The 22,614-nt window shown below is 39.2% G+C and overlaps 1 protein-coding gene and 1 long non-coding RNA gene across 3 annotated transcripts in view; one reads left to right on the top strand and one right to left on the bottom strand.

Moving 5' to 3' along the window:
• The window catches only part of stau2 (staufen double-stranded RNA binding protein 2), a 99,597-nt gene that overhangs the window by 1,877 nt on the left and 75,106 nt on the right, over positions 1-22,614 (top strand). For both annotated transcript variants that reach the window (XR_004327615.1, XM_032504569.1), the window contains exons 2-5: positions 145-352; positions 622-752; positions 2,873-3,032; positions 5,402-5,537. Coding sequence is in view for 1 of the 2 variants with exons in the window: in XM_032504569.1 (XP_032360460.1) it covers positions 154-352; positions 622-752; positions 2,873-3,032; positions 5,402-5,537 (626 nt within the window). In the remaining variant the exon portion in view is untranslated. The remainder of the gene's footprint in view (positions 1-144; positions 353-621; positions 753-2,872; positions 3,033-5,401; positions 5,538-22,614) is intronic.
• The window catches only part of LOC116672650 (uncharacterized), a 19,350-nt gene continuing 15,577 nt past the window's right edge, over positions 18,842-22,614 (bottom strand). Inside the window, exon 3 of the long non-coding RNA XR_004327616.1 lies at positions 18,842-18,902. This is a non-coding gene — a long non-coding RNA (uncharacterized LOC116672650). The remainder of the gene's footprint in view (positions 18,903-22,614) is intronic.

Below are 22,614 nucleotides of genomic sequence, written 5' to 3'. Positions count from 1 at the left end.
ATGCATGCTTGATAAAGCACACTTTTCACATCTTTTTTTAACTCCCAGCACTAGTCTTTTTTCAAATGATTTGATTACAGTATATAATGATTAGCATGTTTTTAAAGAAAACCTAAAAGTTGTTATTTGTTATCTGTATTTCAGGAATAGAGCATGGCTCAAGTGAAAGTACAGACCTCAGCACCCCTGGCTGGTCCTGGCCTCTCCCCCGGAGTTCCCCCGACGGCCATGGCCAGCCCAGGATCCCTGGGTCTGCAGCCCTCCGTCAACGGCACAGGCCCGGCCCCCACACCCGCCTGCCCTGCTCCTGCAGTCGGATATGGGGACGCCCCTGTGTCTGCTACATCGCCAGGTATAACAGCAACAGAATAGTTCATTACTCATGACAATCAAGTTTATTTCTAATAAATAATGAGCTATTTACGTCTCATCAACATTTTTTTATTTTGAATTGCCACTGGCAATTCAGCATATCTGACATATAAATGCCATTTCAGTCATCTCGTGTCACTATCAAATAAATATAATATTCTATCAACACATAACTATTCATGTATATAGTTCTGTCTCTGGTTTTCTTCCCATGTTGCTCAGTATACAATGTGTTTTGCTCTATTTTAGGCCCGCCCCAGGAGAACATGGCAAACCCTAAAGAGAAAACTCCAATGTGTTTGGTGAATGAGTTAGCCCGTTTCAATAGGATCCAACCACAGTACAAGCTCCTCAATGAGAGAGGCCCTGCACATGCTAAGGTAAGGAATGGTGACTTAACACACAAGTGTAAAACTGTAGAAAAAGGATGCTCGGGGATGAAGTTATTTTTTTTTTTTTTAAGTCTCAGGATTATGTTCAGTTTTATTTTTATAAATGATAGTTTTTAAAGACTTGAGGAAGAAACTTAATGTGGCCAAACAGGCCACAGATGGCGTCTGGAGTAGAGCTATAAAGCTAACATCCCCAAAGGACAGTATGAATCTTCTTCATACTGTCCCAGAGTACTTTGAGTTGTTAGTCTATCTGGTATTTGCAAATTATCTAAATAACTTCTTCTCTCGTTTTGACTCTGCCTATAACCCTAAGAAATGTGAAGACCTGCTCCAGAGCATCTCACCCACACACTAGAGCAGTGCTCTGGTTCTAAAGTCATTTGCCAGGGAATTAACCCGTCGAGCAACCTATGTCTAATGTCACAGTTGCTCTCGATCTCGTTCTTAAACTTTTCTACCACCAATGTGTTTCCGTTTTGATGTATACCCTCCTGTTTTTACCTCCTTTTGAGTTTCTCCTAATGTCATCAATTGATTTTTAATACACTTTAATGCAATCACACCATCCTATTAGCGTGGAAGACCTCAAACCTCTTCCTTAAAAACAATGACCTGAAGAGTTTAATGATCTTAGGCCAATAGCGTTTACTTCTGTTGCTATTAGATCATTAGAAAACAATATGATTCAGCATCTTAGTAAATAATAAGTACAGCACAATACCCCTTTAGGTTTGCCTAGGAGCAAGGTTGCAGTACAAAAGATGCAGTTGTCACACTTGTGCATCTCATCACCAAACACCTGGACAAACCTAAAACATACGCCAGAGATCTTTTTCATTTCATTCATCTTTTTTAATCTTTATTTAACACAATCCAGCCTAATGTACTGTTAAAAAGTATCAAGTTAAAGCTCAACCTAAACCTCCTTCGCTGGTATAACTCCTTTCTTACAAACAGGGTACAGTTGGTTAATGTTAATAACACACTTTCCTCTCCTATTAGAACAAACTTTGGACCACCTCAGGGCTGTATCATTCATAATGCAGAAATTAAACAATTATACACATAATATATAAATACCCTGGAGTCATGATAGATCACAATCTGTCATGGACAACTCACATAGAGCATATTTGGAAAAGATACAGCAGCGCCTTTACTTTCTACTAAGGCTTAGCTCTTTTGGAACCAGCTGCCGGTACTTCTTCAACAAGTGTGACTGGTAACATTTACCTTTTCCAACGGACCTGCCCAAAAAAGAATAGGTTTACAAAGTGGAAAAACCCATCGTCCAGCCCAAAGGGATGTACCATCTCCAACAGAAAACACTGTTCACAAACTGCTCCAAACTGCTCTGTTGTAGTCCAGCCTTTACTTCTTTGACAAACGTGCGCCACTTTGGAGCACGTTATAATGCTCGCCTAGCTGCTAGCATGGCACGCCCTCATACTCTTTTTCTGACTGGCTAGCAGTGCTGACCTAGGTAGTGTGCATGTGTGACTCCCAACCAAGATGGTACAGAAGTGTGATGCCTAATTCCATAGCTAAAACGGAGATTTCAACACACTGGGTGAAAAGAGGAACTGCAGCAATGTGCAGTACAACACAAATATGGTGTTTTTGAAAATTAAACCATGTAAACCTATTCTGATATAACCTCTAAATACAATTATGAACCTGAAAATGAGCTTAGTATGATTTCTTTAAAATCCCTTTGTTAAGACATAACAAGCTCAAAAACTCTTTTATACATTACTCTGTCCTATTGCTGAACCAAAATCAGTGCGCTCCCAATTAAGATCTGGATGCGAGGATATCATAAAACATGGCTGTTTATTTGTTTTTATCATTTGTACTATATGTGTAATTGTTGTCAAACGTTGTGTGTACTTTTATGTGTACAGATAATGAACTGATAATAAAGTTGTATTGTGTCGTAGTTAATAAACATCAGTGGGCGTTTTTTTAAATGATCAGTCAAAGGTAAAACAAGCTTACTAATGGCATTTCCTCATGTAATGATCCTTTTCATGAATTAATATTGGTCATGCATAATACAGTTCCTAGCATAATAATTTCTCTCCCTCTGGGTGTCACTGTTCCAGATCTTTACAGTGCAGCTGACTCTTGGGGAGCAGCTGTGGGAGGCCGAGGGCACCAGCATTAAAAAGGCCCAGCACTCCACAGCCTCCAAAGCGCTGGATGAGAGTGTCCTTCCCAGGCCAGTGCCCCGCTCCCCTAAAGTGGACATCAACAGCAACCCAGGTATTGCAACCACAACAAAATCCCATTGTACTAAAAATGTGTCTGTGAAGGATTACATTTAAACCCACTTTGTGTTACGTCTGGAATGACTGATAATGTACGTGTACATGATAGATATTTTAAGGGAGGAAGAAGGAGTCGACAAAAGCTACAAAGCAAGTTAATGTTTGTCATCAAGAAGTGTAATTTTCCAACCAAAATATTTGGAGTAAACGGCAACAGCCCAGAGACTAATAAATGTCTAATTAATAGGGGTGTGACGAGACGCTTACTCCACGAGACGAGACACATCACGAGATTGGGTTCACGAGAACGAGACGAGACGAGATTTTTTTTTTAATTTAAAGAAATCCTCGATGAAATATATTAATGGAAAATAGTTTTTTTATTCAACTGAAAAATCACAAAATGCCAAAAGTGCATTTTGAAATCAACTATTAATGATGAATGTTATTTAACTTCTTTTTTTTAACTATTTTAATGAATTATATGCAGTAAAGTACAATTTCACACGAGAAATCTAACTCCTAACTCCTAACAAATGATTTAAAAGTGGCAGGGGGATCTTCAATAGTAATTTCACGCTCCATCACGCTGACATCACATCGCCTCACGAGACAACTTTTCACCTCGACGAGAAATCTCGTCACGTTTTAATCTCGCGAGATCTCGTAAAACGAGATCTCGTCACACCCTTACTAATTAACGTTTAATACTTTAAAGATATATTTACATCGTCGGTGCAGATAACCGCAGCAGCAGATGACAGATGCTGTCTGCAGCAGCCAGACAAAGATCTCAAGCATCACCACCACTTCCTATTTTTAGGGTCAGACTGTTTGGTTGTAATTTGTTCATCAGGACATTTAGCTAACATTTAGCTAATATATAGCTAATACTTTCACCCCTCTAACTGTTAGAAAAAAATGTCTGTTGACTGTGTTTACATCTCAATAACAATATTCCAAATTAAACATAGAGCATACATTCTTTTCAGTAGTGTCAACTACTGTTTGAGAGTGTGAGAGTGGTAAAATAAGTAAACTATGGAATTGCATATTAGTTGTCACTGTGTGTTTGCATAACTGACATCGGTCAGAAACTGCTATAAAACATGACAAGGAAGGTATAGAGTAGTAGGAGGGACATCTTTTTCTTTTTTTCTCCTCTTTATGAAGTGAAGTCGTAGAGGTAGTTCAGATTGTTGCTGCTTTGGTCATTGGTTGTGCTATTAATCCGTGGACATGGGTCCAGAAAACACCAGCTAGCCTGGAGCTTGTGAGAGAATGAATATTTTAGTGTATTTTAGTGTGTTACAATGCTTTATTCTCCTTTTACCTCTCTGTATCATGTATCTATTTAATAAAGTAGCTGATGCAGAGAGAAAAAAACTTTTGCAAAAGGTATAAAATGCTGTTGTGAATGGTTAAAACTATTTTATTTCAGTGCTGTGTTGTGGTTTGAAAACTGTTTATTGTTCATTTCTGTCTGCAGTTATACCAATACCAGTGATTAACTCCATATTTAATGAAATCCAAACAGTTCTTTTATGGTTGCATTAGCACCCTCTACTGTTCATGTTTTTCTAAAACCAAGTGTGATGAAATGGGGTATATCCATTTGGAGGGAGATGGGAGGGGGGCCTCAAAAATCACGCCAGCGAGCAGCATTTTGCTTTGGGACGTCACTGATTTCCTTGTGTCATCGTAAAGAGGGCAGAGGTGAAAGGGAAGGAACGTGGTGAAGCATTTGTGTCACGCCTTTCCGTCCTCATTATGGATATAATGTTTCAGTATTTGATATTTTCACCTGTAGGAGTTTGGCTCCCAGGTGTAGCTCTCAAGCCACTGTATAGATTAAATAACCCATAATGTTCAAAACAAATTTCCATACAGACCATCTCAATAAAGCCTAAGTCCAGGCTTATGTTTGATCTCTGGCCAAAATAATACCACAAGCCCCTCTTACCTCCCCGGCCTTCTGTGGCATTGTAGTAGTGAAAGACCTCATAGCCAGCTCTCAATGGGATAAAGAAATCCCAGTGATAGGTTATGCAACATCAGCTCTTGGGATTAGCAGTGCACGCATCATACAGAGTCAGACAGGCAGGAAAGTTCCAGAGTTTTTAGGTAGCATACACACATCCTCATATTTTAACATGTAAAAGTGTACAACTGTAAAAGGCAGGTGGTACTCCTGTGTTATTAGTTGTTAGTCTAAAGACTGAATTTAGAACTTCAGAGACAAGCTTTTTCTACAAATTTTTTACAAGTTGTATTAGCTGACGTCAGAAATATTTTATACATTATTTTGAGAACGCTTTAAAAAAAGTTATTTCCTTGGTTTAAATCTTTCATATTTACTCTCAGGCAGTATAACACCCACAGTGGAGCTGAATGGTCTGGCCATGAAGAGAGGGGAGCCAGCTATCTACAGGCCTTTGGATCCCAAGCCCATGCCCAACTACAGAGCTAACTACAACTTCAGAGGGATGATCAACCAAAGGTGAGCTCCCAAAACTGAACTCACCCAGCTGCCTGAACTATTGACCATTTCAGTACCAAACCTATGTAGTGACACTTTATGTCAATAAAGTCAACAATAGGGGTCAGGTATCATGATGAGCTTTTCCAAAGTGAAATCCAATCAAGTGGAATTTTGTCAACTCATTCTTAAAACTAGTCCCTGTCCTGCATTATTTATGTATGTGATTCCTATAGCTACATGTAGCAATGGCTGCAGGCTAAGGGTGTATAAAGCAGCACTTTCTGCCGTGAATAATCACAATGAAGGCCTCTCAACTAATAACTATACAATCGCACATGTTTCCACCGGAATTTGATCATCTGCAACCAATATTACAGGTTTACCTGGTATTACGGTAGCATATACCTTCATGTAACAGTGTAGGTGATGTAAATGCTGCAGTAACATGCCTGGAGCACATGACCATAAAAAGAAATCTAGCACATACTGACGTCAGTTCAAGCAGAGAAACTGAAAGCTGCGGTCTGAAAGCTGCGGTCTGAAAGCTGCGGTTTTTGCTCACAGGGATTACTTTTACATACATTTACCTCATTATTTAAAGATTTGGCCTCATTTAATAAGAACATCTGACATTGTAACATTATTTATAAGCCAGAATATAAGGAAACACACAATAAGTCCACTTTAAATTGAGATTTATGTAACAAAACTTGCACTTCAGTTGTTCACATTCAGTCCAATGCTTTAGCAAAGTTGTCATAAACATAACGCCTGTACTGTGTGACCACCTATTTAGGAGTGCAACGTGGAAACTATAAATTAAGCTTTAGAAGGGACAGTCAATTGTCTTGTTCACATTACTGCCACACACCATGTGGCTGTGTCTAATGGGAGCATTGCTTTCCCCATCCTCATTTAAAAAAGTCTAATGTTTCTGAATTTATCCACTTTGGAAAAAGCTTCATTTTTGGAATGGATAGGTGGCTAAAACACAGGGGAAAAATATGACCTTTGAGATTTATCTAACTTAGTGTGGACATGGTCTTGATATATTTTGGATGGCCTCAAACTGCATTATCTCTTTGATCCCACTGGCTCAGATGTGTGGCAGACATGGCCCTCCACTCCATATGTTTTCTAAACTGATGAACGTGGTGCCCTCCTGGGATCCCTTTGCACTCAGTCTCTGTCAGCTTTCTTTCTTCCCTTCGTTTTCTTTTGCTTTACTGGAGCCATCCAGCCATTTCCAAAACTCCATAAAAATGCCACAGAGGTGCAGTTAATGATCCCCTCTCCGCCAGTTAAGGAATGTTATTTAGAATGTGTTTGACTTGCCTCACAAGAAATCCTCTGATACTCTCGGTTAAGAAAGGGCAGGATAACACTTTTTGAGTGTAGTAGTAGACAGCATCAAGAAATTCATCAACCAATGAGGTAGCAACAATGAGAAATTGCTATACTTATTTTTAAAAGGCAAGTCATTAATGTGTTTTTTTGAAATGTCAGCTTGATATAAATATTTTACTATAGTAGTTTATGGTGTTATTGATGTTCTAAATATTAGGATATTATTTTAAATACAGAGGCAAAGTAGCATAAGTTGTGCATACAGTTTACAGAAGCTGAGTTATGTGGCTCCAGAGCACACACTGTTCCTGAGAACACAACACTTCATAAAGGCATTTCATAAAGTCAATGTGCAATTCTAGGTTTGTATGCGTGTCCTTTCCAGGAAACATTATGATTCCCTCCAGATGGCAGTGTTTCCTTATTTCAAAAAAAAAAATCCTAAAGCACTGCTTTTCTTAAGGTGATCGAGCACCATTTTGTAACAGGCAAGGTAGGATTGTGGTGATTTCATAAATGCTTTCATAAGTATAGATCTGTGGAGTAAAATCTTGTGTATTTACGTGAAAAAGCTTTGTTTTTTAATGCACAAAACACAGAAAATCCGTAACAGAGAAGCAAACATGTCTGTTTTGCTTGTTGCATAAACTTTAGCTTGTGAAAGTCCTATGGTAAGGTGTTCTGATGCCAGATGTGTGTGGGATTTTTCTTTTTTTTCTTTTTTCAAATGTGGATACGTTGCCAGAAGAAGTAACTGAGTAACTGAGTCTAGTCAGCAGACAGTTTCGCATCTGGCTCACATCTTCTACTATTTGATCCATGCAGGAACAAACGGGGTGAAAGATAAATGTCTGTGTGGTAAATCTGTTTTGCAGCATCTGTCTGTCAACGTCATATGTCACAGGGATGCGTTTCTAAAAGACAGGCTGTGTCTGTTCCTCATGGTCTGTTTTGTTTTCTTATGCCGTTTTGTATGGAAGAGCGAAGGGTGAGGGGATGTGTGTGTCTGAAACATAAAGGAAGGCATAGGGGTACATATTATCCCAAGGTCACTTATGTTTTCATAAGGTCTCTTTCTTTCTGTGTAGTCGAGCCCTGGATTAATGAAAGCAAGACCTTCTGAATATGAATTCTCTTCATCAGATGACTGACTATGTAGCGGAGTGACAGGCCACATTCACAATCAGTCACCTTAATGATGCTGCAGGGAAACGAAGGTTTCCATATGCCCATGTCCTTACCTATTATGATGAATAAGGGTGATCCCGAGTCATGTTGATGGAAGATCTTACCATTAAAAGGGCAGCCTGGCTCTGATCCATCAGCGCTCTAATCACCACCAAGACCAGTATTGATTCATTCAGAAAGTGCCCTGATGCGAAAATATGGCGATAATATGAATTGTGCATTTATCAGCGTCTTAATGAATCTTATTTATGGCGAAGGGCCTGTGCACGATTTCTTACCATCCAAGTCCACCTTTAAATCAGTGATTCATCTCCGTTATCCTGCAGTCCATAACCACACCATTGCATTTGGTCCTTATTGTTCATTCTCAAATACTGAGCATATGTGTTTTTCAGCTTTTTAAATCAGTGACTGAGCTGCTGTGAAACGTTATATGGAAAGCCCAAATGATTCACATAAATGACAGAATCAGGAAAATATTTTTGTTATCAAGAAATGTGGTTACATCAACCTTTTTGGTGAACAATCCCTGACTACTGTGTTATCATTGGAACACCTGATTCAGATGACTCATACCGGGCTCCTCCATTCTAGCCACAGCACTCCCAACTTTCCTCCTGCTGCTCTGATCCCAGGGGGACGGGGCGCCTGCATCCTGCATTTAGTCAGAGTTGAAATTTGGATAGGACTTTCCCTGTGAGAGCAAAGCAAAGCAGTCAGAAGTCGCCCACCTCCTCCCAGTCCTCATTTGTTTATGGCAGTAACATTATGACAGCTGGAAGAACAGTGGGCTGAATGACTGGGGGTGCTTCGCTCTGTGACATTTCCTCCTGTGACGATGATGATCAGATACTGAGCTGGCCGTTACTGCTTTCTCTGTCAGAAACAGAGGAAGAGTGAGTCCCCTTTGCTGCACAGGATTCAGAACCTACAGTAATGTTGTATTTGCTTTCTGGAATTTTACACCAATAGGTGCGTAAAAACGCCTCCTATGTTTTATATTTTTTAAGTGCTGCTATTTAATATTTGTATATTAACTAAGGAGGAAAATACTACTTGTAGTTTGGATGTTTTGGCCCCTATCTTAAAGGGTTTGTTTGTGTTATTGTTAGGGCTGGGTATCGCTCAAAACATTTCGATACAGGTACCGATACCAATACTTTGACTTTGATACTGGTTCCTATTTGATACTTTCAATACCAATTTTATAAAATCCATTTTAACATAGACAAATTACATCATCATGCCACAAATCTTTTTATTTATTTTTCAAGTCCTACTACGTGAGCCCCATCTCTATGCATAGCGTAGGGATTTTCCTGCGTGTCTCTATGACATGTTGCTTTAGACAGACAATCACAAGTATTATTAGATCTTGGTTGAAGCATGCCGCAATTTTATTGGCTACTGGATGCTGATGAGATTTACTCCTTATGTATAGAAATTTGGTATTGAATAAAGAGGCATTTTTTGATACTATAGAGGCAATTTGGTTAGTGCCCAAAAAGTATTGAATTCGGTACTCAACCCTGGTTTTTGTGTGACTTTGGTGAATCCAAACCAACCCCTTTTAAAACAACTCCACTTCAAAATATCTGAACTATCCCTAACAGTTTTGTTTCATCACTCTTAATAACTTGCTGTTTCAAGTGAAAAAGCAAATAAGCCCACTGTATGCAACCTGCCCAGCAAACAGGCGACAGACAAAGTTAGTGACTAGCTGGTGAACATAGTGGAGTGCTAAGCAGCTAAAGTGACAGATAATTCCCCCAGGAGTTGGTGGAGACCAAAACTGAGTTTAACAGAGAGTGAATATTAGACTTACACCAGGTGGCCAAAGACAGGAAACCAAATATGCTAATGTTGCCATATGAGTTTTATAAGATTGTGTTTGCAGTTTGTCCCTTTGCGCCGAAGTGTCCCAAAAAATTAATTAATGCGGATTTGAAACCAAAGAAAGAATCAATTAGGCCTGCACCATTGGGGGAAAAATACGAATCACAATTTTTTTGCTTAGAATTGATATCAAGATTCTCTGACACGATTTTTTTGACAATAACAAAACAAATTGGCCGTACCAAACCAAGGTTATTACAGTTTTGTATTTAAAATTAGTTTTTATTTAGTTTTGTCTTTTTGTTTTTAAATTCACTTTAGTTTTAATTAGTTTTTAAAGCGGGCAAGGGGCACAAACTGTTTGTTGTTTTCAATTTTACATGGAATGTTGGAATTTCTGGGTTCCCAGTCAGAAACTATACACGTCTACGGGAAATGTCACAGTCAGAAAGATAACGTTATTTGCTCTATGAAAGACATTGACAAAGACGAAAACTAATGACATTTACTCGATAATATTAACCAAACCAAACAGTTTTTTTGGCACCTATAGCACATTGCGCATCACCACAAGTAACTAACAAAAGTGTGGACACAGAGTGTAAATCGTAATTTCCCCATTGGGGATCAATAAACAGATTAAAGATTTTAAAAAATTAAATTTAAGTCAATGAAGAGAAGAGAGAGCATTGCAGCTCTTGGGAGCGCTTTAAAACCTATTTTATACCGTCTGTTTAAAACTCACAGGAGAGAAAGTAGTAGTGTTTGTATTGCATTCGGCTCGTAAAATTAAATGAGAATCTAAGTAATTCAAAATTATTTTTATTAAAGAAAAAGTTATTAAAAAATTAAATTGTGAACAGGGTGAAGAGATCGCAATTTTATAACGATTTATTGTGCAGGCCTAGAATCAATCATAGCCAGGCGCCTGCAGATTCTTAAGTTTAAACTTTATCATGGTAACTAATCAATCCTGTGGTTGGATGTGTCAGAAGGGATGAGGGATACAGAAATATAACAAATCTTTTACAAATATATACTTAGTTTACTTTGGTTTGAATCATACCAGCAGTAGACACACTGTTAGTCTATGCTTAGATGCATTTACAGTGCCACATTACTGTTAGAAGACCTGTCTTTTTGCGACATCATACTTTTCAATTCAGGGAAAGTCCAAACTAAGTTTATTCTGTTGAGTGATGCTGTACTTCTTTGGTGGTCTTCAGAGCTCACAAGGAAATAGGGGAATCTGAGCAACTGGCACTAAGACATCCTCCATAGCGCCAGTTCCAAAGCAGACTGCAGTATCCTGCCACAATAATTACAGGCCAGAGGCATTAACACTAGGGGTGGAAAAATAAATTCATTCTTAGATGCATCGCAATTCTCTCTAGAACAATTCAGTGCCTGATTCTTATAAGTTAATAATAAAACAAAACAAAAACAGAGGATAATGGACAACAACTTAGTTTATGCAAATTAGAGAAATAGAAAAAGGGGCTCGAGGGAAGACTCCATTTCCACTGCCCTCCACACTGTACTGCTCCACATGGAACGACGGGTAACATGCATACCGCGGCTGTTTGTGGATTACAGCTCTGCCTGTTTATAAAGATGTCTGACCTAGGCCTCCAGCATATCCTCCGCCTACAGATACAGGACTTCTTAACAAACCGGCCACAGGAAGAAGCAGGTTGATCACCAGCCACTCTAAGTAAAAGAAGATAGAGTGGAGAAAGCCACTAGTTTTAGGTTCCTGGGCACTCACATTTTGGAGGTTCTCCCATGGACAACAATCAGAACCCACTGGTTAAAAAAAACACAACAGCATTGTGTGAGAATAAAGGAGCCACCACCAGCTCAAAAATCTACATTTTAAGGGTGTCCGTGTGTTGAACATCTGAGTTTGAACAGCACTGTTCTCACCTGATCTTAAATGAATCAAACTAATACTGATACACATTCGATCTGGACAGCAGCCAATTAAGAAGATCATTTCAGTCAGTGAAATATGTTGCCCAAGGGATGTATTATGTATTAAATGACAAAGATAAATAATTTGCAAAAACCCTTTGCATAGAAAAAGAAACCACTAAAAACTATTTGGCTATAACAAAGTCATATGATTTCTTTTAAGAAAATGGCACAAGAGGTTTTTTTTAAACAATGCAATTCCTTTGCCTCTCTTAATGACAATGAACATTAAACAGCAGGTTACAGTGTAATATTCTTAATGAGGACAGCAGGGTCTGATTTTCGGCTGATCCCCAGCCAGCCATTCATCTCAGCCAGTTGGCACTATAAGGGCACAAGGGTTAAGACGAGTTTTTTTGCTATGTCACATAAATGCACACATGGTGTAATTGCTCTGCACACACTGGCAAGTCTTCTATTACTCACTGATCTTCTGTGCTTAAGGAGTCAGAATTGTTCACGCAAGGCCTGTTTTTAGTCAGATAATTTCCAGTGGTTGCTTTTATTACTAGTATTAAATCAGCTCTTGTTTTTTTTATTTAGTAAGCCTCTTGCATTTTTTCCCTGTAGTGTGCTACCTGTCATTTACAGTGATGTAAATTTATGTCTGGAAATGTTACTTGAAGTACCACTGTGACTCAGCAATAAAGTGCGACAGGAGACCTGGGGTCATTTTACATTGGGCCGTGAGTTCTTGTGAGCCAGGCATGGCAGGAGGGTAAAGAGACAGCACACTGATTACAGAGCTTGCACAAAGAGAGCTTTAATCTCTTGTTCAAAATGGAAACCACAACAAACAGTAAAAACAATGAACACTGTCAGATTGGACAATTTAATTAAAATCAGTTATGAAACCTCTGTTTTATGCACCTTGTCTGTTAGCAATTCTTGATAAATAGCTGTTTTCGGTGAAGGCAGTGATATGAATAGTCTGTATGAGACAGCAGCTGTCTGCTGCACAGAGACACAGCAGTACATTACACAGGAGGGATATGAGGTAAGAAAATACATTGCTCCCATGACAGACTTTAATGAAAAAAGGTTTTGTTTTATTAAACTGTAGAATGAGAGCTTATAGTGACCGGTTAAAAGCCTTGGATGGTGAGCCAACACACGATTTACTTCACATTTGCACTTATTGCATTTTACACCTGACTGACTGACTGATTTGATGTGTGTTCGTGCCAAATTCCATTTAAACATTCAAACCTTCGCTGCAAGATTCACATCCTAATGGTCCAATACATAAACCATTTCATCTTTACAGTGGATACATGTAGGATCTCTTAAGTCAGAGATTCCTTTAGGGTAAGTCTGATCAAATGAATAGTTGTGGATTCTCTCAGCCACTGCTACAGGTCTCACACACTTATTTTATTATCACTTTAAACCTGTTTGTTTGCACTTTCAAACACATTTTCACACTTTTCCCCTTATGTTTTGTAAACTGTTGAATGTATAATCCTCAGGTTAACTGTTGTAAACTACTTTTTAACTATGTATTCATTTTTATAGTCAATTAACTTACAATACAAACATATTTCGTCTTGTCACCATAATCACCAACCTAAGAAATATGTTCTGATTTGATTTTTTTTTCTTTGTTTTAAACATCACATGAAGTATTTTATTTAAGACTCTGAAATAAACATTAGTTGGTTGAATCAACCTTAAAGGTCCCAAGGCATAAAAAGTTCACCTTATGAGGTTTGTGCAACATTAATATGCGTTCCCTCAGCCTGCCTATGGTCCTCCAGTGGCTAGAAATGGCGATAGGTGTAAACCGAGCCCTTGGGCATCCTGCTCTGCCTTTGAGAAAATGAAAGCTCAGATGTGCTGATCTGGAATCTTGCTCCCAATGAGGTCATAGAGGCAAGGTTACCTCCTCTTTCTCTGCTTTGTCCGCCCAGAGAATTTGGCCCACCAATGAGAGAGAGACGACATGGCTTTCAAACGAGCAAAGTGGCAGTTGGTCAAGGGCACACCTCCACCTTCTTATAGGATTTTTTTGGCATAGTAGTGCCAGCCAAAGCTTTTGTTTTTGCTGCATTTTATTATTAAAGTTTTTAGTGATTTATATCGTTTTTGAAGAAAAAGGATAGTACACCTCCAAAATGCAACAGATAGACACATAATCAAAAGAACCCAACACACAGCACCATCTCACGACCAATTTTAGAGTACGTTTTTACAGCACCAGTCCAAGGCAGACTCACAGAGAGCTATACGCAAAAATCAGCAACTAAATATCCCTGTGTTTAATCCTACCCAGCCTCATCCGAGGCTCCTGAAGTTTCCACGCAGGCGCTCTGCCCTCAGACAGGAGAAGGGGACAGCATATCAATTTTATTTATCTTTTTATTTTCTTTCCCATTTTCAGACTTGTGGAAGTGATGTGGGTAGCCCAGAATGTAAATTAAAACTATTGTGTAGCTTGCTAAACTGTCATGGGTTTTACTGCCTTGTTATCTTCAATAAGTGATCTGCTATGACATGACATTTGGAGAAAGAGAGAGAGAGATAATATTATTGCCTTGTTAATATTGCTGTTGCTGTGTTTCTTATTGCATATGTGCATATTGTTTAATATTACTCATGCAGCCACATGTTGATACTCAGATTGTGTTAAGGCAATTTGATAGCATAATGCAATCGCCAGTAAACAGACTAGCCTGTGGAGCCACATGCTTACTTGTTAAAGGTGTACACTGTTTGCTGTAGGGGTGGGGGGGAAAAATCAATACAGCATAGTATCGCAATATTTTCAGGGGCAATACTATATCAATACACAGGAACCAAGTATCAATATTTTATTATATATGTGTTGGTCAGTTTGTCTGCTTGACAACCCCATTTTGCAGCAATAAAATTGAAGTGATATGAACAAACAGAGAAATGCATCTTTTTAGAATAAAGAGATGTTGACAAAGTTTCCTTTTGGGGACATCATTTGAAAATGGGAAAAATTAGAATAGTAAAAAAAGGTAATAATTTGCAATATATTGCAGAGTATTGCAATATGTTTGAATTCGCAATAATATTGTATCAAGGCATAAGTATGGTGATGATATCGTATTGGGAGGCTTCTAGTGATTCCCACCCCTATGGAATAGATGTGTGTTTGTGTTCCTGAGCAAGATGTTACATTTATGTTAATTATTACAGAAAAATTAATGTATTTCTTAGAATTGTTTCTTGTTATATGCTGGTGGCTATACTATTTAGTTTTGGTAAATAAATCTTCTTGGATCTCAAAGTCAGACATCTCTGGTTCAAGTTCTTACCGGACACCCTACTGCGGGCAGTGTTTCAGTAGCCAGTTTTCAATCATTTTTCAGCTTGTGTAGGCCTATCAGTCCTTTCTGAACAAATTGAACATACCTTTAAATATACCGTGATAATATTGAAAACAGTGATAATTTTGGTCAATATAACTGTGAGGTTAAATTTTAATACCGTTACATCCCTACCTACATATTACATATTCTTGTGCTACATTTTCAAATCACCATGAAATACTGCAAGTATCAACAGTATTGAATAGCTTAATGACTATTTTATTTAATATTTGATGACAACTAGCCTGGTCCTACCAGACTGTCGTATATTTCACTTGTACAGAGTTTGGCCACTCTCCATTAATAAGTGTTAACTTCCTTGAAGGCGGGTACTCTGTTGAGGTTTAAAACTACTGGATCTGCCCCGAGCTACTTTGGATCTATCATAACCAAGTGCTAATTTTTGGTCTTGATGTCGGCTCAGCATCGCTAGCGTTCACCTTAGCCGACTCCTTCACCACTAATGGAGCGAGCTGGAAAATTAAACTTTTAACGTAACATGTGGGCAGGAGGGCCACAACATCATGGCCACCAACAAAACTCCAAAAATTGTTTTTGCTCAGGCTTTACCTTATGAATATTCTGCAGCATTGCCACAATAGACCTAATGGCTTCGGTTGCATCTTTCTCCTCCGCCATTACGGCTAGTGCACAACCTCGATGTCATCGTTCTCAGACACTCCCTCTGTTCGTGGAGTGGACCGGATAAGATTTGACTGGAGAAAACCCAAGAATATACCGCAAACCCAGACAGTGTACTGAAGGAAAATGAAAATTGAGCGGAAGTACATTAGGAGGGCGGAGCCAGGCTAGTTTCTAACAACCACGGAAGTTGACTGGGCTGATTATGGAATCATATCCTTAACAAAATTGAATTGAACGTGTTCTCAGGGGCAATTTGGCAGATTTATGACTTAAAGGAAGTGCTGCCTTTGGTTTTCATTGCTGCCGTCTATACCGGTTTGCCAGTCAAAGTGTCACTGCTTTCTATACACTACCATCTACAACATGGTCAAGTGTCATTGTGTGAAGTTACAGGCCAAACGTTTCCAGTATATTTCCATAGAACTCCACAAGCTCTTCTAACACTGTGTGTTTGCATATAGTTGTTTAGTCTATTTTATTGATTTTATGTGGTCTCCATTAGGGCTGTTGCGGTAATGTTTTCTTAGCACCACATTCTCCATGGTTCCCACCATGAACAATATTTTAATCTCAGCTATTTAAAGTAGTTCCTGAATATACTTTTCAAATACATTCAAATCAATCCTGTAGTATTCTATTCTTTATAGCATACAGTATATAGTCCAAATGTCTTTCATTTTTCCATTGTTATTAAATGAAATATGCAATGAGGAGTGGGAATTCGAGACCCTCCAGGCAATCACATGCTTTTGGCAGGCACACGTTTTAACTAAAACAATAAAATAGCGATGATACAGTGATAAGCTTGACTCTGAAGTGGACATGACTGTATCACCACTGTAATGGGGTAATGTTGCTTAAAACTCCCATATTTATTACAAAGGCAGCTTTTTAACCCTGCTGGGTATTCTTCAGGCAAATGGTGTACACATTTGATGAAGGGTTGTATGTGGGCCTTACAATCAGCTGACCCAGCATGTAATTTAAATTAGTATGATTAGGTCTAAAAGACCTAATGGCCCCACTCATGACTCAATTAAGAGAACAATTTCATACAGGTTTTTAACAAACTTAAACATCTCAAAAGAGGGCTTTTAAAAAATCAATATCCCCAAAGGACTACATAACATTGTTAGCCACAGAAAAGAAAAAAAGGAAAGGAAAACAATCAGTGTAAAAAATAGTTCCATACATACAAACCTACCCCAAACAATGTCAAGAACATTACCCCATACTTTCATAAAACCTACTGCCATTTAGTAAGTGCAGAAGAAGAATCTTCATGAAGAATTGTATTTAACTAATGAATCCAAAAAGTTTACCATTGGAGAAGCCTTTTTATCATGATCTCCCCCTTTAGGTGGTTTGTTGACCCGCTCCACTCCGATATATATCTGAGGGCGCTGACATTATGCCCCGCCAGTTTAAAATGAGCGGCGACGGTGCTGCGCTTATCCCCTGTTCTAACGGTACTTCTGGGCTCACTGATTCTGGTCTGTAGTCCCTAGTGTCTTGGCCCATAGTCGTTTAAAAAAAAGATCTACAATCATTCCTCCCTAGCACCGCAACGCCTCTCTTGACACATACTGCCGTTTAGTTGAGAATGATATAAAGGGTCTACTAAAAAAGAAAAAGACTACGAAGTGTACAATAATGTGTTTAAGGAGGAAAGAGAAGCTGTAATGGATTTGAGTAAGGATAATAGGATTGTGGTATGGCCTGCTGATAAGGGGGAGCTGTTGTTTTACAACATTTTGTGGATTATGAAAATGAAATTAAAAGACAATTAATTGATTTAATATTCTATTAGAAATTATCCTCTGATCCTACTAATAGGTTGAAGATCCGGGTACATTCCCAACTAGAACATCACTTCAACAATGGCAAGTTTTACAAAAATGTGCCTGTGCCTGAAGAAGACCCAGCAAGGCCAAAATGCTGCTTTTGTATTAAATATGGGAGTTTACAATTTTTTCACTTTATTATTTTTATTTTTCCTGCACCTGCCAAATGGTGTGATGTGCACACAGTTACTTTTTTAAGTGTTGTAACATTGCTTGTCACCAAATTTAAATAAATATTGTACATCACAATAACTACTGATGTACAAATGATGAGTGAGATTTACCAAAACACAATACCTAACCAAAAATAAATTAAAGCAGAAATAAGCTATGGAAACAATAATGCATGTCTATGATACATTTTCATCAAATGTACTACATAGCCTCTTGTACCATGGTACTTTCCTGTGTGTGAGGAGTGTTTTTTTTCTATTATACAACAATAATATTGATATGATCTACCTGACATCACTTGGTGTACCATACATGACATATGGGCTATGGAAACAAGTGGCTGTATCTGGTGCTGGGAATGTTAATATGCTGCAAAACAATGGTTTAGGAACAAGTGTAACACATGCAGTGAGAGAGAATTTTTCTGCACATGCAATTAGAAAGAAAATAGTAAATAGTTTTCTATGCCACAGAAGAAAATAGTTTCTAGCCGAAATGTCACCCTGCCATTTAAACTAGTAATTGCGATACCAGGTCTCCCATTTCGCAGAATAAGACTGTGTGGGCTCAAAAACTTCAATGTCTTTGAATGTGTCGGCCTGTGTTCATGAGTCTTTGAATGATTAAAGATGAAAGAGTAACCTTTACCAGCATGGCCCACATTAAAGAGAGCTTCAGGGAAGCTTTATTCCTCAAAGTCAAATTCACCACTACTATCATTTGATTGAGTTGTGGTGTCTCACTCGGTCACTCATTCCTGACTCACAGCAGATCATCACACAGGCATACTGCACTACAGAGCCAAAAGACCTTGACTCGCCAGAGTGTAGAACACAGAAAATTACTTTAAACTTATTTTGTTGTCCAGCCAAATGAGTTGTAGGCAGGATAGTGAAAATTTGGCCATACTTTGTTTTTTGATCTCAATATTGATCAAAATAATTGTGATAATTTTGGCCATAATCGTACAGCTCTACCATCTATCTTCCAAAATGTAATGCTTGTATCCAAATGAATTGTGCTTGAAGCTGCATGGCCTTTTTCTAGTCTCCCGTTTCTCCCGTCTCTCCACAACGCTGTTTTCGGGCAAAAAGTCACGTTGTGAGATCGATAGGGGTCATAAATATACTGTCATATATTATATCTATGGATTATCTGTGGATTAGCTAGCCTGTAACACCGTAACTCAAGCGCGACAAAGGGTAACTTTGTTTTGGTGGCCAGCAAAACAAAGCCAGAGTACCTTAACTCATTTTGAGCATTCTGAAGCGCCGTGAAACAAAGTCAAAGAACCGTAACTGATGTTCTGCCTTGGCTTCTCTACGGCTTTTGAAGTTACGACAAAGACAACACACGATTTTCTCCCCAAAACTATACATTTGACCCAAGATATTTGTCCACACGATAAAGCAGATCTTAAATGTTCCAAATATGACAATACCTCAATTGAGTTACAGTCTTCTGGCTTTGCACGGCAGCATAGTGTGCTTGTGCTTTTGTAGTCCTCTTTTTTTTTTTGCCTTTCAGCAGTTCACACCCTCCCTACAGGTGCCCTGGTCCAATTCCCTCTCTGTAGTAATAATAATAACAAAAATAATAATTGATAACACAGAACACGCATATCCAGCCAGCATGTGCTGATTTTTGTACTGGCCACAGAGCGCTGACGTGATTTTCCTGCTTTTTTTGTCTGCACGATTTTGATGTGTGTGCGTGTGCTCGCCTGCGTTCCTGGCTGACTTGCTTGTGTGTAAGCCACTACTTTCCCACGTTGTGGAGGCCTCCCTCCATGTCCCTCTATTTCTTTACTCCCCCCCCTCCCTCCCTCCCTCCCTCCCTCCCTCTCTCTCTCTCTCTCTCTCTCTCTTGCTCTCGCTGTCGCTTCAGTCTCCCTCTTCTCTCTTTCTTATCCCTCTTTTTCCTCCGATCTGCACCTGTACTCAGCGCTCCAGCCCCAGCTGCTCCCATCTCGGCTCAGCGCTGTTGGCTGGAGCCCATGTTGCACTTGGCATGTCCTCTGAGACCCTGGGGCCACACTTGACGTGCGAGGGCCAGGCAGGCCCCGCCCAGGGAAGGCTCTCGTGGCCAGGAGGAGCTGAGAGCAGACGGATGAGAGGAGAACTGTGGGCTGGAGAAAGGCCTGCTGGAATTCTGGGACTAAAGCGCTGACTCATTGTTGTGAGGAAAGACATAGAGGGGGGGCGGACAAGGGTGGTTGGGGGAACAGAGACATTTCTTGTTAAGAGTTATCTCGTAAGAGTTACTGTCAGTAAAGAGGCAATATTTCCAGGATTTTGGTCAAACAAAAATTGATTCAGGAGAACTTAATCAAATTCATTCATTTATATAGCACTTTACAGCAACCAGCAGGTATCCATTGTGCTTCACATCAGAAACCAGTATATCAGAGTAAAACCACATATCATAAAATAAAAAGAATAAAACATAGAAAACAGTAAAATCAGAAAAGGTTACATAGAAACAGAAGAGGAAAATTGTCACACCACTACTACGTATTAAAAGCCATTTTAAACAAATAAGTTTTGAGTTTGGACCTAAAAAGAGCTACATCTGTAATCGTCCAATTACACTGTTGTGATTGGTGCAGCACGGATACAAAGATATAGTTAATGAGCAGCATTACTCAATGCCAGAGTTAGTTGCTGAGCAAATTCAAATTGTGCTCTCGCGAGAACTCTGGATTTCCAGGGTAATAACTTTGGTGATTAGACAGCACAACTAATCAGTAACCATTTCAATTTCCACATTAATACATGTTTAATGTCAGCATATAAGCTACATTCTAGAGCTATAACAAATACACATTTTTTAATTCGTTCATCTGCAACAAACCGATTATTGACAACAAAAAATGACAAAAAATCCTGGTTTTGGACATTATACGTGACGTCAGCATTCTAGGATTGTCACGTAAACATTAGCGTTTTGTGCTGAGCACTGCTGTGCCCAAGTACAGCCTCACAGTGTAGCTGTAGTACAATCTTGTTACACATTTAGGAGAATTAATTACATCTGCACGATTTTTTTAGCTTAGAATTGACATCACAATTCTCTGCCACAATTTTTTTCTCACGAAGTGTAATGTTTATTGCACACATAAACCATGACAAAACTAATTGGCAGTACCAAACTGATTTTTTTTGGCCTGTAAGAGAAGGGAGAACATTGCAGTGCTTAGAAGCACTTTAAAATTTCATACAGTTTAAAACTCACATAAGGAAGTAGTAGCGTTTGTTATGCAGTTGGCTCTTAAAATAAAATGAGAATTGAAGTCATACTTTTTCTTTTTTTTATGTATTAAGTTATTTAAAAATTAAATCGGGGTGAATCAAGATTGCAATTTTATAATGATGTATCGTGCAGTCCTAGAATTAATGACTTGTAGCATTCAATCTCTGTCATTAAAAACATTACCGTACAGTACAGGGGGGTGTTTGTTGTTTTCAAACATATCAAAAGATGCTTGCTTATTGCACTATTGGGACAAATAGAGAGCTGGGACAGAAGGCAAAGCTGGCGTCTCCTTTAGAGATAGGATGAGACGCACAGTCATCCGTGAGCAGCTCGGAGTAGAGCCGCTGCTCCTTTGCGTCAAAAGGAGCCAGTTGAGGTGGTTTGGGCATCTGGTAAGGATGCCTCCTGGGCGCCTCCCTGAGGAGGTGTTCAAGGCACGTCCAGCTGGGAGCTCTGACATGGCCTGGGAACGCCTCGGGGTCCCCCAGTCGGAGGTGGTTAATGTGGCTTGGGAAAGGAAAGTTTGGGTCCCCTGCTGGAGCTGCTGCCCCCACGATCCGATACCGGATAAGAATGGATGGATGGATGGACAAAAGAGCTTGTTTGGCTGTTGTTGTATATGGCGCTACAACTTAAGATCTCTTTATTTAATGATGTGCAGTTGTGAAAGAATCTGCATAGGTTTGCAGTGCACAAAGGTTTTCCTCCCTTCTTGGGTTTTTCAAGCTACTGCGGTTCTCCAAATTCCAATCAAGTATTAAATCTCACATCTCACGGCTGCTGCACTGCCAAGTAGGATGTTTTGGTATGGTTGAAAATTAACAGATATGTATACACGGAGAAAAGGGATTGCTGCGTTTTTGCAAAGCTTGCTTTAATTAACTCCTCCACATTCACTACAACTACTGATTTTCATTCTCTCATTAAAAGCTCAATGCTTTGGCCAAACATTAATATATATATATAATGTATTTGGCACCAGACTCTAGTCAAGACTCAGTATCATAAATCTCATTTGTTGCCATCCATTTGTGTCAACCACATATGGTGGCTGTATGTCCCTGAGAATATAAGTGAAAAGTGACAGAGGATATAAAGGGCAGGGAGATGGTTATTAAAAAGTCCTTTTTTCTCTTGTAAGCTTTCCCACTATTTCTCATTCCTTGTTCTCGTTCCGGCAGCTATTCTCAGCCCTTCTCCCCCTGACCCCGGAGGGGGTATCACACATGCAGACTCGCAGACCTCTAAATCTGCTCAGTGACAGCTCAGTCCTGCTCTGTCAGGACCCAAAGAAAGAGAGGAAAATCTATGTTCGGGGCCAGAAGAAAGAGGAGAGGATATATAAGTGCCTGTGCTTTGTTTGCCATCCTGGAGCTGAGATTCAATAGCAAGACATCAGTCAAGTGGTTGGCCAACAGGCTATTGTGTAGCAATTGACCCTGATGAAGTGGTGGGCCTTTAATTTGAGAACAGTGTAAATGGTGTGAATTGATA

This window comes from Etheostoma spectabile, chromosome 22 (assembly GCF_008692095.1).
Source record: "Etheostoma spectabile isolate EspeVRDwgs_2016 chromosome 22, UIUC_Espe_1.0, whole genome shotgun sequence".
In the NCBI taxonomy this organism is placed as follows: Eukaryota; Metazoa; Chordata; class Actinopteri; order Perciformes; family Percidae; genus Etheostoma; species Etheostoma spectabile.
This window is presented reverse-complemented; position numbering and strand designations above follow the sequence as displayed.